Raw genomic sequence first — 19,240 nt, 5'->3', positions numbered from 1 at the left:
GTTCAGAAGATACTGTTACAGGGAGCTCATCTCCAGGTGGCCAGGGAGTTAGCTGACCAATTGACACTGTGAAACACACACTTAACTTGTGAATTAATTGTGAGACTTTGCCCTTGGCAGGAGGTTTGTACCTTCAGGGATGCGCTTTCTCCTGCAGTTGTTCTGTGTAGTCTGTCAGCCCATTAGTTACACCAGCAGAGCTGCAAACAGAACCACTGATGTGAGCTACTTTGTGACACCCAGAACTCTGAAAGAACAAAATACATGTCGTTTTGGAGAGTTTAATTATTCTGGATCAAGGAAAGCTCTTTTATTACTGTGGGAATGATCTCTTCCTTGCAAGCAGCACAACAGGGAACAAACTGGTATGAGCACAGAAACAAGCATTTGGCTGGTAGAAGCAGCTGTTTGTTACACCAGCTGACTGACAGGAAACACATTAAGCTACATTTACGTTGACTCTGCCTCCTAGAACAGTATTTCAGATGTTTTTTTTCTAATCCTGATGCGTATAAAAAAAAGTACTCAGGGAAAAAGAGCCTCTTAAGTGGCACGCCTTATGGACTGTGGAAACAGTCTAAATTAGAGCCGAGATGGGCTTTTTCATCCAGTGATGTTCTGTTCATCCAGCGCTTCTTTTGCTGCTCCTGACACCTGTTAATGCCACCTAATGTAATGGGTCTCTGTACTTCCCTGAAACACTGAGAGTAGCAGATTCCTGCTTTTCTAAAAGCCCTGCAAACAATATAAATTTCACTTCCAAAAACGTCGGCTTCACTTGAGTGGACTTTTGGGCTTTGTGTGCATTTGGAAGGTATCAGCCTTTGCGTGAAGGTACTATAAATGAACCTATTAACCTGCTGAAATGGGAATCTTAGCGAATGTATTTTGGATATGCAGACAGTACATACAACAAATGACATCTAACTTTATGCAGCAATAAACTGCCCCAGGTTCTTTCTAACTCTTACTTGGCTTGTCTTACCACGTGCCTAAAATGGTATTTTCAGTGGGTAGTTCTTATACTGCTTCCAGGGGAGACTTAAGGGGATTGCAGTTTTTCCTGCATCTGATTATATGTGCTTGCTTGCACTATAAACCGTGTGATGATGCCGCCTGCTTTATTTCAGTTGCCCATTTTTGGTTGGCACAGCAACTTTTAAGAACCATTTTTAAACTGAGTCCTTTAATAGCAGTGTACTAATGATGAAAGAGCGCTGCACAGTGGTTGCTTAGTCTATGTGGAAACAGGAAACTCAGTCCGAGTTTCATTGTAGATCCCACGTTCTCAAATACTAAGATGTATTTACTGGGCAAACAGTACGGCTGTGCTCTTACCTCTGCTACCACCTGTTTTCTGCAACGCTGTACGACAAGACGTAACAGGTAGCAAGATCTTCTATGTTGGAAAGTTACAAACAGTTGGTGTCTCAAAATAGCTCTCAGTTCTTAAGTAGAAGTAACTTCTGTGCTGTGCACGTAACTTGAAAATCCGGTGGGTGGAGGAAAAGCTAGTCCTTGTCGTATCGGCATACGCAATGAAGGAACAAAATGAGGGGGAGAGAACAGTCTCTGTACTCATATTTGGTGCTATTATGGTCTCAAATTGTCATGACAACTAATACTGTTTTTCTCCTCAGAATTTTGAAACCATGCACTTAATTTTAAGGTCATGATTATATTGCAGCTGCTAAATGCTTAAGACTCATTGTTGCATTCACTGTGTTGTGTTCCCTTCTATGGTTACAGTTTTATCTTACTGAAGAGACTCACCAAACTTGTAGTTATTCCAAATCTCCTTCCTTAGGAGTGACTTGGAATATAAAGCCAGACAGCATCCCAGCAGCGCTGCCTCTGTTTGGACAGTCACACTTCCAGTGTGAGGCTTTTAACCTCAGGCCATCAGGCTATTTTTGGTGATGAGAAGGAAGTAACAAATGACCTGATGCTTGGCATACTTCAGATCTGCATGATCTTTGAACTGTTTCCTTTCTGGGAGTCAGCACCAAATACAGATTAGTATTTCTTTTGGAGATACCCTTATGGATATCTGCCACACAGGAAATGTTCCATATGGGTTACTTCTATGAATTCCTCTTCTGTGAGCTTCTAACAGCTCAATCTTAGCATGATTTCTTCAGCAGTCCTAGTCTGTTGTAAGGAAAATACTATTCAAGCCTGTAATTTTTATGGCTACATAAAGGTACAAACAATGAAAGTTGATTATCCTGATGCAATAGCCTAAACTTCATTTTTGAACCATGCAGTTGCACATTCCATACTATGTCCTAGTGTAATCCAGGAGATGTAAATAAACCAGATACTGGGGATTGTTTTATTTTACTTGTCATCTACAGTTCACCACAGTCCCCTTCTTAGTTCTCTTTAACAAAGCTTCTGCGTGTGGACTTGCTGACTAAATAATTATAACAGGGAATGTGACACATCCAGTCCTTTTAAATATCAGAGCAGTGATTCATCGGGTGCTGAGTAACAGTCAGTGGATGCATGAGACTTAAAGGGAAAGGAAACATCTTGCTGTACATCCTACTCTCATATCATCATTGGATCTGTATTTCTAAAACTCTGTGGTGGACGGATGACTTTAAGCTGTGAGATGAGTTGCTCTGTACAGTCTTATGTTCTGCTGTTCTACTAAAGACTGTGCTTTGGGTCTTAAGCAGCAGCACATGCCGATAAAACTCTGAACGTAAAATGCTTCTGCATGGCAAGAACTGTGCATTCCCAGTGGGTATTTGACTCTCTGCTCTATTATGTATTCCCATAAATGGCCAGTCTGGACTAAGTAGGTTACTTGTGGAGCTTGAAGCAAGCAGTGCTGCTTGGTATGGGCTAATTCTGCTTTTTCTGATAATCTTCAGAACTGAAACTTGCCAGAGCTTTTGGCAGAAACAATCCAACTGAGACTGTTAAAAATCACCTCTTGCTCAAACCTCTGATTCAGAAGCTTTTACCCTGCCCCTTTCTTTTAGCCTTGCAATGCCTTTTCACATTTCAGTGTTACACTGAGGTTATAATTGATCATTTTCAAGCCAATTTTCATCTGAGGGAAGGGAATCCAGGCCCTGCTTTTGTAGGAAAGCGTGCTGTCTGCTGCTGAGGACTGGTTCTGGTCACTGTCACTGTCACAGCCACTGTTGGGTCTGCCTGTGGTGCAGGCAGCCCAGAGCCCAGTCAGCCAGCTGGGCTGCCCTGGTCCTTCACATCTTATGAGACTCACTGGTCTTGGAGCGATCCTGCTCAAAAGTATTAAGGTTTCAGTAGGAACACATGCTACCCTTTCTCTTGTAACAGCTCTTCTGGAGCTCCAGCTCCACAGACTTTAAGCACACCTGCTTTCTTCAGACATGCCCCATGCTTGAAGCTACAGGAGACTCATAGAAGGGTTCAAATCTTTGTTTTAGTTACCTGATCAGTTGTTGTTCTCTGGGCTTAAAGAAAACTCTTCCCCCTAGATACTGTTTAAGTCTGGAAGATATGGGAGTATCTACAATACAGCTGGATTATTTTTTTTTCCTAGTTCTGTACTGCAAACAGTCTTTGCTAAGAGTAAGCTTTTTTTTTTTTTGAGACTTAATATTATTTTCTCTTGATCTTTAACAGATTTAGTCCTCACTTCAGTAATAATAATCTAAGATACACCTTGAGCCCTTCTGGACCTTTCACAACAACTGATTTGCCTCAGACAGCTCTATATATTTAGAAAAAAAACCCTCAGAGTCTTCAACGTTTAATTGAAATTTAATGATGCTGTCCCATCCCACTGCCTTTTTAAGTCTTTATGTGGTCAGTGTGGCCGTGAGTGGCCACTTCCTTCTTTTTGGAAGATTTCTTCCCCTGTTCAGCTTCCACAGTTTGACACAGCAACAAGTAAGTACTAATTCCCAGTAGGAAAAGTCATTAAAGTTGGCATTCAGCCTATCAGCTGTGGACTAAACTAGTGGAACATTATGAGGGCTACTGCACAACTGTATGATTAAGCGTGCTTAAGTAACTAGCTTCAAATTAGTAAGTTACTAGTTAAACACAATGTGGTTGTCTCGCTCATTATCCCAGTTGGAACTACAACTTGGTTAAGGCTACAAAAATAGCTGTCATTGGGGAGTTTGTGCAGTAGCTTTTTTCTGAAATGAGAGTCCTTTTGGACCAGAAATCTATTCTAATGTTCTCTTGGTCTTACTGTTAGAAGGTAGCAATACTTCATTTTAGATCAAATAGAAGCCTGCTAGCTTTCCATTTCTGAAGTCAAGGGAAATTTCAATACCAAAATAACTTATTCAGTATTCAGCTTTTTTCCTCCTTGGCACCTGTCTCCCCCCCAAATAAATGCAAGTATTTTTCCCCACCTTCTAATGCTCCCTTTCTTCCACTCTTTCCGCACCTAAAGTCAATATTTTTCCTTATCATAGATAAGGATCAATTCTTATAAACTTAGTGATTTAGGCTCAACCTGTTATCAGAGTCCAGAAACAAATCTGGCAGCAGACATCACCTTGGTATTGTTTAACTAGGCGTTCCCACGACAGGCAGGACTGCTGTGCAGCACTTTGTATGTACTGCTTGCCACCCACCCACTCTGGAATTGCTTCTCACTGGACTTTATACCTTTCCATAACAAGCAAGAAAAAAAATAGAGTATGGTTCCTCAAAGGAGCCATATTCTCTCACACGTAGCTGTTTGGAAGTTTTGCATATGCAAGCAGGTGGCTCTGTTCCTATCTATCTCTTCTCACATATTGCAGAACATCTTCCTTCCACTTCATCTTCTAAATATTCACAATTGATCTTGCTGTTGTCACTTAACCCCGAAACTTGGCTTGTGTCACCATTATACCCCCTGTCCCTGATGTGGACTGGCTGTCACTGAAAGGATTGGGTGAATGGATGTAACAACACAGGATGTAGCAACACTTTAGGTACAGAATAAAGACAAGGCGAAGAAAACAGGGTAGTTCTGCTGTGACATCCAGCCCTTGGCTAATGCTCAGAGTGCTGACGAGTTTCCCTACTGGCACTTGCTAATTACTCAAACAGCTGCGTCAGCAGCAGATTCAGTTTGGAGACCTGTGACAGGGACCTGAGGGCTGACTCCGTGTAATTGCTCTGCTGCTGCCTCAGGAGGGAGGCTGGCTGGCACACTCAGCAGCAGCGTTGGCTCAGGCCCGAGGTAGAGTTCCAGCAGCCTCTGAAAGCCACGCCTAGCTGCAGGAGGAGGAGGTCAGGTAGCGTGACTAAGCTAAGGCTTGGCCTGAGACAGCCACCATCTCTCTCTGAGACCCATCTCTATCTACTGATTTCCCTTCGTCACAAAAAGGAAGTCATCTTCTAATCCCATTACTAAAGAGACTGTAGCGGCCCAGGAAAAGAACTATTTAAAAGACACACCAGTAAGGTGGTAGCTTTGTCTTAAGGGCTGATGATCATTAGTGTGTAGGACTAAAGCTGAGGAATTTGATTTGTTAGAATAGTGTGCATTTTAGGTTAAGACAACCAGTAGAATTTTGACTGCAGGTACACACAAGACTTCAATTTTAACTGAAGTCTAAGATAGTGAATGGAACAGGCTGTGACAAGGCTTTGAGGTGACTTTAGAAGAGACAGTCTTTTTTCCTAGGAAGACTAGGAAAAGAAAAGAGGGGAAAGAAAGCAGGAAAGCTTTTCAACTCCTGGGAAGGTCAGCAATTTACAAAGCTGATTCAGAAGTGATTTGAGAAACTACAGCTGAATGAAACAGCTTAAAAAAAAAAGTTTAGCTATTCAAGCGTTAATTCCAGTTACGCTGCTGAAGCTCTAAAGCTGTGAGATCTATTAACACAAGCACTATTCTAAACTGAATTATTTTTTATTTCTCCAGCTTTTCAGGTAAGCCTAGACTTAATGATAATTCCTTTTCCTGCACTCTCGCTTGTTTTATTCACCGTTTGAAGTTGTCCACTGTGCACATCACCTTAACGTGTAACTGGCTGGTTTACCTTTAGGTTCTGGTTCTGCCAAGAGCAATTACAGACTGTGGCTATGAACAAACTGCAAACCGTGATACTTGTTCATCAAGGAATAACCAAGTACTAGGTTTTAATATTAAACTATGCAATATAAACAAGACTTGTCACAGACTTTGAAGCAGATGGTTTTCTGTACTGAGCCTGGCTCTAGTGAAGTGCTGGAGTAAGAGGAAGCAAGACCAGCCTGGTAATCTCTTTCCAGCTTAATGTTTTGACAAAGTTACTTCTGATGACGCTGACCTATTCTCTTTTGAAATAAAAGCTAACAGACAGTAAAATGGAAAATTTATTAGTGCAAGTTGGTCACTCAGTTTCTGCCAACAAGTACATAATAGCGTCATGCTCAATACATTATAAACAAACCTGTAAGGTAAGAAAAGTTGAACTTGTCTTGAAGTAACAATATGTTACATATTGTCATCATCTGATTCGTCCTCCTCTTTCAAAGATTCCTATTAAAAAAAATAAATTAAAAATAGTTTTAAACAGTTTTATAATCCAGGTTATAAGCAAAACAAGTTTTGCTGTAGCTTTACAATTCTCTCAGTCTGTCCAAGGCCTGTTGATACCTCTAGAAGGTAACACCAAGCATGACTATGACTTTCAGAACAAAAGCAAAGCTGTTAACTGCTAGAAGTCTACCTGTCTCCAGCTGGTTATCTTTAAACCTGTTGTAGGAAACAGGACTGGCTCCCTCTATACTCACTCGTACCACTGTGCAAGAGTTAACACCTTCACTTTTGAAGGAGAAACACGCCACCCACATAAGCCTGCCTCATTACACTGGTTTTGAAAGCAGAAACTAACCCTGGATTACACCATACACTGTTCTCTATTCAGAGTAACACCAGCTAACGCTGAAGTGATGTGTTGTAACCATGCATTTTCCAGTCACATACAGCAGAAGCCTGAGCTTCAGTGAGTTCCTTCTATTCCAGCTTGTTTGCCAGCTGAAGCACTGAGACAACACCAAAATCACACCTTACCTTGGCATATTTTTCTGCTTCTTCCCTGATGTCTTTAGGAACAATTTCATGTTTTCCATTGGTTACTGCCAAAAGAAAGAGTACATCTTAAATAGAATTCACATAAAGACCTTGACATACAGAGTGAAGTCAAGCAGTGTTTCATTTTAGTTAAGGAAAGTTATCAATTTTCTATGATTATAGAAACTGCAGAAATGCATTACTTTCTCCAACCCAGCTGAGTTCCAGCTCAAAAGCTTTATCCTTTACTTCGTCGTGAACTATGTAGATTCTGGAAGGAACAGAGAAAGTACGGATTAGAGCAGATTGATCAACAGGCTAAATAAACTTTCTTCCTTTCACAGATTTCTTTGATTGAAGTACTCTTCTTATGGTTAAGAGAAGCTCTCCCCATGTTTCCCCCCCCCCAATTAATCAGAGAATTTTCCAGGCTTAATTGCTAATATAACAATACATTAAATGATTACAGCTAAGATGCAGGTTGAGATGTTCAAGTTATCCTAATCAGAACACACATTAAATTTCGCTGCACAACCAAGGCTACATCATCACTGCCTGCTTCAGCTAGATTAGGTGTAATACAGCCAGGAGCATCCTGTATTTCTCCTGTAAATCTCATTTCAGTTCACGCTTAGGGCTAAATCCCAACACCATAGTATCTTGTGCCTAATTAGATCTTCATTTGGCCTGCCACGCTTATGGCAAACATGATAATAATCAGAATTTAAACGAGACATGTTACATCATATGCGGTACCACCCTGACCAGTAAAATCACTCTGTCTGTGGATAAAAATGTTACACTATAATAGCAACACTGATTTGACTGCATCATCGTATTCAGTCCTCACTGGCAGCAGAGGCAAACAAACTAAAACCCTGGGTTGAGAGACAAACTCAAACCAACAGCGGAACTTAAAATAACCTCTGGCTTCACTTGTGTAGAAGGTTGTCTTCCTTAGTTTATTTCAGAAAGCATTAATAAGCCACAAGCTGAAGCATATCAGCTACTTCTAGCTCACATATAAACCTCGGAGACAGTGGAAGAAGGAAGGATACCTTCAGCAGTACACTAAGTACTTCCCAGTTAAAGCGTGATAAGAGTATTGTGAAACAAATACAAAGAACTGAGTAAACACTACGTGCTTATGTTCTTCCGACACCCTCTGTCACTGTTAGACTGCATGTACTGATCATCACCCAAGATGATCTCCGGGTGTTTCCTACGCGTTCAGCTGGTCACAAGACTTCTGCAACAAAGCGAGCCTTTACAGGCTCTTGAAGAATCATTATTCTGGACTCCAGCTGGTACTTTAAGGTTACAAAAAATGGTTAAAATCTTTGCTTTCTTTCTAAATGCCGCTAAGGAGCTAAGTTTGACCTGAAAAACAGAACTACAGCTGCTGCTAAGGTAGAATTAAAGAAATCTTCTCATGATTTGAAAATCCGTGCCTTGCTTGTGCTGTTGTAACTGCTTTCAGGTCCTTGCTACGTTTCAAGAACAAAGGTCCTACAAATTCTTTCCTTTAGCTGCTGCCATGAGAGCCTCAAACACAAGCTCCAAAATAAACTCAGAGGCTGCAACACCAATGATAGAAGCACACCTATTACATCTTTATAGCCTTCTACGCAATAGCCATTAAGGGCTGGAGGTGACAGTTTTGCAGCTGATTACGTGTGTGACAAACAGGGTGCATCCCTAAAGCATTCAAATGATGACTTATAAATACCTGGAAGGATTACTTATGTTACTAATCCACGAGTTTACTGCTGGCCGACTCATGCTCTACCTAACAGAAAGTTCTCTCTTCCTGGTATCATTTTCCCCCTCACTAGCACCTGACTTACCGAATGGCACCTCTTCCCCTCCCGAAGGCCACTACCCTCACAAAGAGTTTACACGACAGTATTAGTGGCTACAGACAATTACATCACTGCTGTGTCATCCTAAATTGCATCAATAAATAGCAAATTAAATATTTCCGGTCTCTTAATGTGGTATCAAGCTTAATCATTTAAATGAGACCAGCTACACTCTATGTACATCTTAGAAACAGGACACCAGGGAGCTTCTCCCTGCGTCACCTGGTTTATATATTTTAGAACCAATTCACAGTTTAAGGTTTAATCCACTGCTGCTACAAGTTGCACCTATAAACAAGTTGCAGAGGAGATCAAAAGGTGTATTTTTTACATCCTTTGGCCTTTTCAGTACCAAGTAGTGCATCCCATCTCACAAAAGGAGAAGAACTGGTTAAAGAGTTAACAGAGTTAAAAGTCAGCATGAGCACTCATCTAGTACAAATGAGACCTGGTACCCCATTTAAAAGGGGCAGCTTCAGTTTGAAACCACAGCAAGCTCACCAGTACAGATTTTTATTGAGTTGGAAAAACAAGGTGTAGACTTACATTTTCGCAACCTCTTTAACAACATCACGGCAGGTCATTTCTTTCATCTGCAGACAAAGAAAGACACAGAGCTTAAGAGAAGGTACTGTTCTCCACGTCCACACAGCAAGAACACAAGCGGCTATGCATGTGCCTTACTGTTCAGTCATGATAAAAGTGATAAAAAGACTAGAACCAAACTGATATGCCCTCGGAGAGTGCATCTTTCAGCCTGCTTTATCCAGTGAAGAACTGTACAACTGAAAGATTCTCTGAAAAACAATTACATGGAAGCTTCGCTAGTTTTAAGCACCCATCAGCTGGAAGGTTGGAAGCTGAACAGATAAACCTCAGCACTGTAAAAGCTTGACTTGTTCTTGAATGCTTTATGATCAACTGACATAAAATAACTACACGTGTAATATAGGGGAGGCAACATACTTTCATGGATAATATTCCTATTCTCTTTAGCCAGTTCAGCAATGCTTTTGATCTCACTAACACTGTACATAAGCAGTTTTGACTTTTAAGTAATGCCCTAAGAGGAGACTGTTGTTCCAGGGAGACAACCAGCAACACGGCTGAGCAAGGATCAGCATCTCAGTTCCCATTTTGTCATTGTTGCATCACAGCCTTCTGAGTTTCACAGCTGATCAAAAGAAGGCCTTGTGCCAATTTCCGTGACATCATAAACTCCTGTTTTGTAGGTCAAATGTCTTCCCAGTCAACTCTTCTGGCCTATGGAGTAGCGATATGTTCTACTATATTTCATTAATTCACAGTTAAAACAAGATTAGCCTCGTTTCTTTTCACAAGTTTTCATTTGCACAAACCAGACAAACATCAGCCTTGGACACCGCACTCACAGAAACACCTGTCAGCATCCACTGAAACAGTGAGCCATTAGCCACAAAATACAGGCTAACACAGTGCCCCTTTAACCAACCTTTTCTCTAGCATGAAATGACTTTCAAGCTCAACATAAATTATCATTTCCCCCCCAATTATTTACACTAAGCTTAGAATGTAAACCATTATGCATAGTTCACCATCTCTTCCGATTCTCAAAATGCATGGAAGCTCGTTTTCAGACAGCACTGGCTGCTGTGCACAAATATAACGTCACTCAAACATTTAACTTACTGTGTGCATCGATAAAGTTAGCAGTGAAATAGGAAAACCCAAAGGCTTGCTACTATCAAACATATTTAAGAAAGAAAAAGCTGGAGTAAATTAACTTTTTGCCATTATTCCTCTCCCCTGCCAAGTATTCTGCAGACAACGAGAGTAAACACTGAGTAACAGTGTACTGAAGGAGTTAATTATCTCCATGTATCAAAAAGTTGCAGGTAGCATCTAGCTAGGTGAGAAGCACTGAAGAAGAGACCAAGAGACTCAAGTACTCGCTGCGTGACTAGAAGCTGTCCCACAGCCGCAGATATCAGACATTTGCATAAGATTGAACAGAGGTGTTTTCCGCCTGCACCCTCAGCAACACGCAAGGGTTTCACTTACTGCGTTCCCTCCCAGCACAGGATCTGCTCTGAACTACCTGTCAAGCAGGTTTAAAGCTCTGACTGCCCACCTGCCTCTTACTTGCCACCCATAGTCACTTCTTCCACAGGATCAAACCTTAGTTTACATATGTCACTCCCCAAGAGTTTTTGTACTTATGCCTTTTTCCCATTTCAGTTCTGACAAACTCATGTCATCAACATTAACTCTGACCTGGAAACCTGCCTGGACTACGGTTAACAAAAAGTGTTGGCACTCAAGACTGGGCTTGCTTCACATCGCTGTGAAAAGATCATGCATGTTACCAAACACTCTCTGCAGACGAGCTGTTCAATAATTAAATAAGTCTAATGCAGTCAGGCCGTGTGGCACACTACGTACTGAATTTTACAGGCTCTACTGTAAAGTTCAAGCAGCACATACTTTTAAATCAAACTTTAACTGGAAGTGTTCAAGGCCAGGTTGGATGGGACTTGGAGCAATCTGATCCAGTGGGAGGTGTTACTGCCTATGGCAGGGGAGTGGGGACTGGATGACCTTTAAGGTCTCTTCCAACCCAAACCATTCTACGATTTATTAGCTGTATGAAAATTCAGGCAATGAAACAAATTTTTGAAAATCCCAGCACTGCACAGAAAATGAAATTTTTGGGGTACATTATCTATTACCCAACATTACCTTTCTGCCAGTTTGCACACCTGAAAACTGAAATTATGATTTCTCAGACACCAAGATTCTGGATTAACATGAGATGATCCTGTAGGCCTCCACTTCGGATTTGGTATTCAAGGACCTGACCGGATTCAAGATTGACAGAAGCGAGTCCAGGAACATTTGTGTTTTTCCCTGTAGTTTTTAAGTTCTGACACTACAGCACCACAAGCAGGCTAGTCTTGAAGCATGACACCTGCATGAACTCTGAACCTTTCCCTGAACAACATAAAAAAGATGCAAGCAGAGCAGAGAATAAAGTAAGAGTTACATGAGACAGACCAGGAGTAGCATTGTCCCATGTTAACTGCCTCTAGTTCCAGAGTGTCAAGTATTAACACAGAAGAGAAGGGCAGAAGTCTTTTAAGATTCTAACGCAGCTCAGCACATACCAGTTGTCTTCTCTCCGGGTTGGTTTTACACAGTGAGCTGTTTGGATGCCCATTCCAAGGGCTACAAAACAACTCGGCGTGTGCTCCCTCAACCGCCTTGTAACACATGACAAGTTATAGTATTGCGCAAGCAGGAAATGCCAAACAGGGCTTTTTTGTAACAATGATGACACCACATAGGGTTGTACTCTCCCCAGTCTTCAAAGCACTGAAATCCTTTTCATCAGGCCCGTAAAGACGTTTTGAAAGGTGTCCTGCACTCAGCAACAACAGCTGCTTGAACGGATCCTTTCAAAAAAGGCAGAACCTCAACACCAGTCAGTGGGGAAACACTGGAAAGGATTTTATTTCTCTCCCTTACATTTGATACGATATGATAACACACCAATGGTCATTCAGTACTCTGCAGATTCACTCGTTATCCTTAATAAGCCTAGTTCTTCTTAACTTTTAAGCAAAAGCCTTTGGAAAAAAATAGACATACCACCCTGTACAATGCTGCCCTAAGGTTTTCATCCACAACTGAAAACTTACTTAGGTTTCCACATTCGCTCAGTTAATTTGCTCACTGACGTGCACGGGAGCGCATGTTTGCTTCCTGCACTAAACACGTGCACTCCCTACTACCCATTGCCCTGGGATATTCTGCTCTAGTAGAAGCAGCATTATCCTAGAACATACAAGGAAATACTCTGCTTCTCTTGCATCTTCTGTATTTTAGGCATCCAAAAAGGTAACACAGTCAGCTAGGAACATGTCTTGAAACAACACAACAAAACTGTAACCTCATACCTGGAGTTTTTCTATTTCTGTCTTTGCAGCCTGCCTGGCTTTGCCGATGGCACATCCCCAATAACCCTAAAAAAGAGAAAAAGAAAAGAAAATTTAATTAAATACAGAGTCCTCTGCGGTCCTTGCTGTCACTTAATGTTTGACAACCCCACCCGACTCACACAGTGAGAGGCTGATACACAGTAAACCCTGGTATTGTTCTCTCCTGGGGCACATTTCCAATTGCTGAACAGAACCCAAGGGCTGGGTTAAGCACTACCCCTACTGACAGAAAATGGAAGAGCTCAGTAGTTCCTGGACAGAAATTTGCAATTTGTTGCAATAGATGATTTTTTTTTCATTGTTATTACAGTAAATGGAAGGACAAACTAGAATTGGAGAAGTTCTATAGGACCAAAAAAACTCAAACCCACCCACCATAAAAATATATTGAAGTGTAAGCACGTAACAATTAAAGATTTCTATTTCCCTCAACAGCTCTGGCACTGGATATATTGAAAGAAAATGGAAAAAAATAAAGAGAACAGCACGAGTGTGTATCATCCTGTGTGCAATACGCAGCTGAAGAGGCAGCACTGACAGCAAACAAAGGGCACAACAACCCTGTGCAGTGCTACAGACTAGGAGAAGTCTGGCTGGAAAGCTGCCTGGAGGAGAAAGACCTGGGGGTGTTGGTTTACAGTGACTGACCACCCCCAATGGCATCTTGGCTTGGATCAGAAACAGCGTGACCAGCAGGTCCAGGGAGGTTCTTCTCCCTCTGGACTCGGCACTGGTGAGACCGCTCCTCGAATCCTGTGTTCAGTTCTGGGCCCCTCACCACAAGAAGGATGTTGAGGCTCTGGAGCGAGTCCAGAGAAGAGCAACGAAGCTGGTGAGGGGGCTGGAGAACAGGCCTTATGAGGAACGGCTGAGAGAGCTGGGGGTGTTTAGCCTGGAGAAGAGGAGGCTGAGGGGAGACCTCATTGCTCTCTACAACTACCTGAAAGAAGGTTGTGGAGAGGAGGGAGCTGGGCTCTTCTCCCAAGTGACAGGGGACAGGACAAGAGGGAATGGCCTCAAGCTCCATCAGGGGAGGTTTAGGCTGGACATTAGGAAAAAATTTTTCACGGAAAGGGTCATTGGGCCCTGGCAGAGGCTGCCCAGGGAGGTGGTTGAGTCACCTTCCCTGGAGGTGTTTAAGGGACAGGTGGATGAGGTGCTAAGGGACATGGTTTAGTGTTTGATAGGAATGGTTGGACTCGATGTTCCGGTGGGTCTCTTCCAACCTGGTTATTCTATGATTCTATGATTCAAAGTGACCTATACTGAGTTGACCTACTGTTTGCACCCAGTGTCAGCAGCAGCCCTCTCCTACCTGAAGTATTTTGTGAATGGGCTGCTAGTACAGTGCCTGCCCTTTCTAGGCAGCACATGGGTCTTTTCCTTGGCTATAACCAGCTGGAATGGACTCCCAAATATTTGATAGACAAGCTCTGGAACTAGTTTCATGGAGACTTTACTTCTAAACGCGTGTGTAACAAGGACACACGAATGAGCAAAACACAGCTCTGTTCATTCCCAGCAGTGATTCACCAGAGATCTTCCCAGGCAAAAAGAGGAAAAACATTAATTCCAAAACAGCCCTTTTGGAATGACGCTATTTTCCTAACTAGGAACTTTTAAAGGCAAACTTATGCCAAGATGAAAATAGTTTTGACACACTCACGTATGAAACTCCTGATGGATCGATCATGTACAGCTGTGCGCCATCGTCCTCGTCATAGGAGCCCAACATGAAACTGGAGGGGAAACGTGAAATTAGAAACATTTCTTCTACCCACCCACACAGGATTACAGAGACTACACCAGCTCACGCTCCCTGTGCTCTCCCTGGAGCAGAACTCCTACCGTCCTGCTACATTTCATTAAGCAATTTGTCTGAGCGGTTCAGTGTTACTGTGACAGCCTTGTGCGCAGCTGCCAGAAGCACTTTACTCCTCTGTAACCAGAGAGCAGATCTCTGCGTATCAGTCCATTTGCACCACAACTCACAGGAGCTGTTAACCTGCTCTGTGGGTATCGGAGTAAGCAGGACAGTCACAGAGGAAAGTCCTACTTTCATCACTTTAACAGATCTAATACCATCAACTCCTCCACTTTAAAATTCAGGCAATCTCTGTACAAGCTTGGCATAGTCCTGTGCAAAACTGAATTCTTCACCTAAGGTTTGACACACACAAGGAAAGGGAAAGGAAGTCTTTTTACGAGATAACTGTAGGTTTCTAGTTCCAAGTTAAAAAAAAAAAAGACGTCAGACAACCCAAGTAGTTCCAGCGGTTGTGAAACAAAAGGTCCTTACAAATCGTGTGTGTTTCAAAGAGTTACCTGCAGCCAAAAGGTCTGACGGCACTGTACAGCGTGTATGCGTGCACGTACATGGCCACTCTGTCCGCAAGGTGCTAAAAGGGAAAAGAAAACACATCAGAAAACCCTTATTTTCAGATATAAGGAAACTTCAAGCAGTACAATTTAATTCTCTGTGTCAAGACTGAGAGCGCGAAGGAAACCTGAGTGAACTGCACCGATTTCTTACCTTCAGAGGAATATCATAGCCATAGTTCGACCTGAAGTTAGAAGCCTCTTCTCTGGCTATGTCTGCCAGGGAACGAGCATCTGCCAGGAGCCCCGCGACCGCCTGAAAGGGGAGTGGAGATCAGCGACCCCATCACACCTCGCAATAGCTTAATGGAACTGGTGGACTAAATCTAGTTATGTGACTTAACTGAGATCTTGACTGAATCCCACAAACTACAAGTGAATTCAATCAAAGCGTCCATCTGCTAGCAAGCTCAAAACATGTCAATACGATCATGTATTAATACAGAACTGAGTTTTTCTCTAGGAAAATCAGTAACCAAAATTATCTTTATGTTAAAGTGTCTATCGATTTGCCACAATTACACTAACCCAAACAACACTTCATGTAATATATATTCAACAGATAATTTCAGGCATTTCTGTCACACAGTAACCGCTACTTGATAACATCCCAACATCGCTGCTGTGTATAAGCCTGTAAGACGTACACCAGGCTCTAAAGAAATCAGTGACTCTCACACTGTTGGGAAGAGCGTTGGTATGCAGCGTGTTTTCCCATTAAGAAACTCTTCATTAACTGCATAACAAAAGTACCACTTTTAACACTTAGAGTTATATTTATCTTCAAGTCCAAACAACTGGAATACTGAAAAACATTTCAGAAAAATCCAAACCAGCCTCAAAATGTGTACATTTTCTATTTACATTTGGATTTTACTTCTATGCGTGTGCAGTCAAGAATAAATAACAGAAAGGAGTAAAAAAAAGCCAGCATTTCCAACTGCACACAGAAATATTAACATTGCTTTCTTAATCTACTTATTATTCATTCTCCAGTTCACAGATTTCTATTGTTGGGGGTGTCCCTTTCAATTTATGAAAAACTAAAATTAAACAGCCTCTTACCATTCCAACATGTCGATCTACATTGAAGAGGCGTTTATTGGAACCCTCCTCATAAAGCTTGGATAGAACTAGTTTTTCCACTCCAAAGACAACACCATCTTTACATCTGATCCCAATTGCTGTACTGAAAGACAAGATAAACGTATGTTTTCTCGCACACAGAACCGTAGCGTGAAATAGGTAACAGAGAATTAACAAAATGAGGAGAAAATAACGTAATTGCCCAGAAGTAGATTTGTTATAGATCTGCTTTAGCGTTGAAGACAACAAGGTGAGAAAAAACCAAAGGTCACTAAACCTACAAGTATTTTCTTAAAATGGAGGAGAAGGCGGCAGCCAAAAGTGACTCCACCACTTCTCTGGGCAGCCTGTTCCAGTGCTTCACCACTCCATCAGTAAAGAATTTTAGAATCATAGAATAACCAGGTTGGAAGAGACCCACCGGATCATCGAGTCCAACCATTCCTATCATTCCTATTCTGTGATTTTACAGCACTCCTTTGCATGCACTTGAGGGAAGACATTTGCTCTCAGAGAAGCTGTTGCAGCTTTAGCAGAACTTGGATGTCCTCAGATTCTCAAGGAATACATATGAAGTCATAAATTTAGAAGGCTCTGAGCATATCAGTGTTTCAGTACCTCATTTCACATGGGCATTTAGGTGCTGCCACAGCTCTAACTACCATAACAACTACACAACCTTACCAGGACCAGGCTGGATGAGGCTTTAAGCAACCTGACCCGGTGGGAGGTGTCCCTGCCCATGGCAAGGGGGCTGGAACTGCATCGACTTTAAGGTCCTTTCTGACTCAAACCATTCCATGATTCTACGAGACCTGCAAGCAGATTTTGCCCCAGAGCGTAAGATTTTTATTGGCTTTAATTCACACAAATGCCCATCCATTCTTCCCATCCTCCACAACATACCTGTTTCCAGCAAGCAAAAGTGATTCCAAGCAAGTGTGCACAGCAATTCCCTGCAAGCAACACTGATTGTACTACTTCTACGCTTAATGTGAACCCTCTCAGAATGAACATGGGGACACAGTTGCTCAGAACTAATTTTAGCAGCATATCTGCAATGTCATCACGCTTGTCCAGTTACGCTGCTTTAAAAAAAGATCAACCAACAAACAGATAAAGATGCAGGTATTTGTATCTTACCTGCTGTTCTCCACAGCTTTCATAGCATATTCAACCTGAAACACTCTGCCATCTGGAGAAAATGTGGATGCCGACAGGTCGTACTGAAGAAGAAAACACACTAGTCAGGGAAAAGAACATTATATCCCAATATTTTCAGTAGAAGCCTATTTATTTGAACGCTCAAGAGTGTCGCTTGCGGGCCACCGGTGGCTATGAAGACGGGGACTGATTTTTTTAGCAGGTGCCATTGTGATCGGACAAGGGGAAATGGTTTTAAACTGAAAGAAGGGAGATTCAGACTGGATATAAGGGAGAACTTGATTACACTGAGAGTGGGGAGGGCCTGGCCCAGGTTGCCCAGAGCAGTGGTGGCTGCCCCATCCCTGGAGGCGTTCAAGGCCAGCTTGGATGGGGCTTGGAGCCCCTGATCCAGTGGGAGGTGTCCCTGCCCATGGCAGGGGGTTGGAACTGGATGATCTTCAAGGTCCTTTCCAACCCAAACCTTTCTATGATAAGATGCAAGTGAACACTAACCACTACAAGGAGTTGTCGCATCTGTGCTGCATAAACCCATAATTCCAACCCCATCCATTCAGGCCTCGCACAGGGCTGAATCACCAAGTATTGCACAACGCTCAAAATCTACAGGAAGTGCCTGCACGCCTTTCAGATTGATTTTATGTATATTTTAAGAAGAAACTAGGTATTTTATAGCAGGGATATACTGAAACACATAATGCTCCATCACAGAATGCCCTGAGCTGGAAGTGACCCATAAGGATCATCAAGTTCAACTCCTGTCCTGTCCCGGCACACGACAACCTCAACATTCACACAAGGGATCCAAGAGGGGGGAGATCCCAGGGAGACAAGGAGGGGGGGGAGATGCAAGGGAGACAAGGAGGGGGAGACACAAGGGATCCAAGAGGGGGAGATCCAAGGAGGGAAGGGGGGATGCAAGGGATCCAAGGGTGGGGAGACGCAAGGGATCCAAGGAGGGGGAGACGCAAGGGATCCAAGGCGGGGGGGAGATCCAAGGAGGGAGGGGGGGATGCAAGGGCTCCAAGGATGGGGGGGAAGATGCAAGGGAGACAAGGAGGGAGAGATGCAAGGGAGACAAGGAGGGGGGGAGATGCAAGGGATCCAAGGAGGGAGAGATGCTAGGGATCCAAGGAGGGGGGGATGCTAGGGATCCAAGGAGGGGGGATGCTAGGGATCCAAGGAGGGGGGGATGCTAGGGATCCAAGGAGGGGGGATGCTAGGGATCCAAGGAGGGGGGGATGCTAGGGATCCAAGGAGGGGGGATGCTAGGGATCCAAGGTGCGGCGGGGGAAGATGCAAGGGATCCAAGGAGGAGGGGGGAGATGCGGGGGCTCCAGGGTGAGAGGATGTGGGGGGAATACGGGGGGGAATAGGGGAGGAATGGGGGGGAATGGAGGGGGAAAGTGGGCCTCCCACAGCCGCCACCCCCCCCCCCCCACACCCCGTTCTCCCCGCCCGAAGGCGCCGCCGTGACTCAGCGGCCGCTCCCGGCCGGGCCGCGGTGCCTCTGGGCGGCGGCGGCGCTGCGGGTGGCGGCTGCGGGCAGGGCCCGGCGCGGCCGCGGCCCGCACTCACCCCGGTGCCGATGGAGCTCATGGCGGCGGCGGCGCCTCAGCCCCGGCCGCTCCCGCGCCCCCCGCGCCCCTCGCGCCCAGCACCGCGCAGCAACGCGAGCGCCCATTGGCTACGGCGCGCAGGCCAATCGCAGGGGGCGGGGCGGGGCGTCACGTGCCGCGCGCTCAAGAGGGCGGGTTGAGGCG

At 43.7% G+C, this 19,240-nt stretch overlaps 1 protein-coding gene across 2 annotated transcripts; it reads right to left on the bottom strand.

The window, feature by feature from the left end:
• Positions 1-6,124: 6,124 nt before the first annotated feature.
• On the bottom strand, positions 6,125-19,171 carry PSMA3 (proteasome 20S subunit alpha 3). 2 transcript variants are annotated; one of them, XM_069856914.1, is made up of 12 exons: positions 19,056-19,171; positions 17,457-17,539; positions 16,293-16,416; positions 15,382-15,483; positions 15,174-15,247; positions 14,515-14,587; positions 12,807-12,872; positions 9,418-9,464; positions 7,213-7,280; positions 7,010-7,074; positions 6,387-6,475; positions 6,125-6,285 (listed from the first exon to the last, which is right to left on the bottom strand). In XM_069856914.1, exons 1-11 carry the CDS (start codon positions 19,074-19,076, stop codon positions 6,431-6,433), a joined length of 768 nt encoding a protein of 255 aa, XP_069713015.1. In that variant the 5' UTR covers positions 19,077-19,171; the 3' UTR covers positions 6,125-6,285; positions 6,387-6,430. The 2 variants fall into 2 exon arrangements, with proteins under 2 accessions (XP_069713015.1, XP_069713014.1); XM_069856913.1 differs by lacking the exon at positions 6,125-6,285 and having other exon boundaries at positions 6,292-6,475.
• Positions 19,172-19,240: the final 69 nt, after the last annotated feature.

The sequence above is a fragment of the Phaenicophaeus curvirostris genome, chromosome 5, assembly GCF_032191515.1.
Source record: "Phaenicophaeus curvirostris isolate KB17595 chromosome 5, BPBGC_Pcur_1.0, whole genome shotgun sequence".
Classification (NCBI taxonomy): Eukaryota; Metazoa; Chordata; class Aves; order Cuculiformes; family Cuculidae; genus Phaenicophaeus; species Phaenicophaeus curvirostris.
The sequence above is the reverse complement of the archived record's forward strand: the minus strand, read 5'-3'. Positions and strand labels throughout refer to the sequence as shown.